This window comes from Nicotiana sylvestris, chromosome 3, assembly GCF_000393655.2.
Source record: "Nicotiana sylvestris chromosome 3, ASM39365v2, whole genome shotgun sequence".
NCBI lineage: Eukaryota > Viridiplantae > Streptophyta > Magnoliopsida > Solanales > Solanaceae > Nicotiana > Nicotiana sylvestris.
The window spans coordinates 169973956-169976598 of NC_091059.1; the positions used below are offsets into that span (position 1 = coordinate 169973956).

The 2643-nt window shown below is 45.0% G+C and overlaps 1 protein-coding gene across 1 annotated transcript; it reads right to left on the minus strand.

The window, feature by feature from the left end:
* Positions 1 to 365: 365 nt before the first annotated feature.
* LOC138888341 (uncharacterized) lies at positions 366 to 1586 on the minus strand. The gene has a single exon (XM_070170192.1). It carries the CDS (start codon positions 1584 to 1586, stop codon positions 366 to 368), a length of 1221 nt encoding a protein of 406 aa, XP_070026293.1.
* Between the last annotated feature and the right edge of the window lie 1057 nt (positions 1587 to 2643).

Sequence of the window (2643 nt, forward strand, 5' to 3'; positions counted from 1 at the left end):
TAGGCGGCAAGTGCTTAGGCAACTCCTCGGGCATGACATCTTTGTTCTCCTCAAGCAATTTCATTATGCAAGGCGGCACTGTCTCTTGAAAATTGTTGTCTTCCTCTAGACTTGCAATGGTTGCCACGAATGTGGGCTCCCCCTTCTTGATCCCCTTGAAAACCTGCATAACTAAGAGTTGTGCTTGGATCTGTCCGTGTGGCATAGTCACTGTAGGTACCATGCAAGCTCCTTCTCGCTCCATAACCAAGAGATGTTGGAGGTAGGGGTCGATTAAAGTATGACAATGTCTAAAGAACTCTTGCCCCAGTATGATGTCAAAGATATCCATAGCAATTACGGTAAAGTTTGTCATACATACCTTTTCAAGTTCCCAATTTGACACCAACTCCATTAGCTACCCCACGAGCATTCTGTATCTCGGCATTCACGGTCTTGACGCGAGATTTGGTTGGAGCAAGCTTCAATTTCAGTCTCTTTACGACAGCCTCAGTCACGAAATTATGATTTGCTCCAGTGTCCACCATTGCACGAGCAGGCTTGTTGTTGCTGGTGAGATCCACGTACTGATTGCCATTCTCGGTAGGTTGGATAGCTTGCTTCGTGATTATACCACATAATCCGATCATACCCAACTGTGCGGTTCCCCGACTCTCTCCTTGTGGCTGCTCCTTCCGCTCACGTACCATGGCACTGAGGCTCTTGAGGTCAGGACAATTCCTAAAGCCATGTGGCCCTCTGCATATATAGCATCCCTTCTTCTCGACCTGTGCCTTCTTCTCGGCGTAGCCCTGACGACCACTCGACTTTTTGAAATCTTGAGTCTTAGAGTATTGTTGTTGTAACTCCTTGCCTTTGCCACGGTCTCCCCTACCTTTGACATTGTAAAACTTTGACTCCTTGCCATTGCCTTTGTCGTGCTTGTCATGCCTGAAGTCCATCAATGACTCGGCCTCCACTATGGCTTGGTCTATATTAGTGACTTGTCGGCGTTGCAACTCCTGCTTAGCCCAATTTTGCAACCCGTCCATGAAGTGGAACAACAAGTCATCATTGGTCAGGTTGGGGATCTGAAACATAAGGGTAGTGAACTCTTTGACATAGTTACGTATGCTCCCTGTTTGCTTTAATTCCCTAAGCTTGCGCCTTGCCTCGTACAAGACATTGTTTGGAAAAAACTGCCGCTTGAACTCCGCTTTGAACAGATCCCATGTGGTAATAGTACATAGACCTTTATCCACGTCAGCCATCTTCCTTCTCCACCATAGCATGGCAGTCTCTGAGAGGTACAATACCGCAGTGTTGATCTTGGCCTCGTCGTCCCTCACTTTGCCATGCCTGAAGTAGTTCTCCAAGTGCCAAAGGAAGTTTTCCACTTCTTGTGCATCACGAACGCCTTTGAACACTGGGGGTTTGGGAGCCTCGATCTTGGCCTCCCTCGTCACCACAACATTGCTGGCTACCCCGGTCACGCCAGCATTGACATGATCCTCGAGTGACTCTATCTTTGCCTTCATAGCATCGATAGTACTCAAAGCCTCAATGAGTCTGCACTCTAAGGCAGTGATGGTTTGCCTTAGTTCCATCTCAATCTGTGTACATCACTCCAAGTCATTTCGGATACTCTCAATCTCTTCAAAAGTGTGCCCCTCAATAACGTTAAGTGTGCCTTCCACCTTCCCCAAGTGTTGGCCAAAGATCTCCACGGCGTCCATCCCCGTGTTCATCTTCATCACCCGCTCTTTACCGAGCGAGACGCCCTCTGGAAGGACCTCCACTTCATCCTCGCTCGCCTCAGTGGTAGATGGTTCTTGGGATATAAGCCCCTCGTTTGACACAACCTCAGGTGGCACCTCCTGGCTCTTGTTGGTGGCATTCCTCTTTTTGCTACGACCGATCTTGTCAGCAACATCCTGGATGACGTTGGCTTGGGTGTTGGCAGTGTTAATTTCTCCGTCGTTCGCCATTCCCTTAGTTGAACCTTCGCTCTGATACCACGTTGTCACGTCCTTAGTTGTTAACTAAGTACACGTGCGACACTTGACAACTCGCTCACGATCTTGCACAGCTTGCTCACGTTCTTGCTATGTCAAGTCAGCCTTACTACACTCAAGATCGCTAAGAGAATGGAAGAAAGAACATAAGAAAATTGTTAAAGGAAGCTTTGTATTAGAGAGAAATTGAATTGTTTGCTTGGTTGATGAATTACAAATGAATGACCCCCTTTATATACTAGTCTCATAGGGGCTAGTATGTAAATATTAATTATTATACAAGTCCTTGATATTTATAAGACAAGAGCTTTTTCTAGAATTCTCTACAAGCCTAGAAAATTCCAAGGACTTTCTTAGCAAATCCATAAGGATCTAGGTTCTTCCTAAGAAAATGTCCATACCTCTATAGAATCTTCTCACAAATGCTAGCCTTCTTCTTATGTAAGCTTCTATATGACATTAATATATGCCAAATGACGCCTATGTGACATGATGACATGGCGGGTCATCACAATACTCTATAATCTTTTAGGTTCATTAGGTTCCTTAAACTTTTTATTTGGTCTTTTTACTTTTTGTTAGGTTTATTTTTAGAACTTCGGTAGTCTATTCTTTTATCTTTTAAGGAGAATTCATTAAAACATTACAA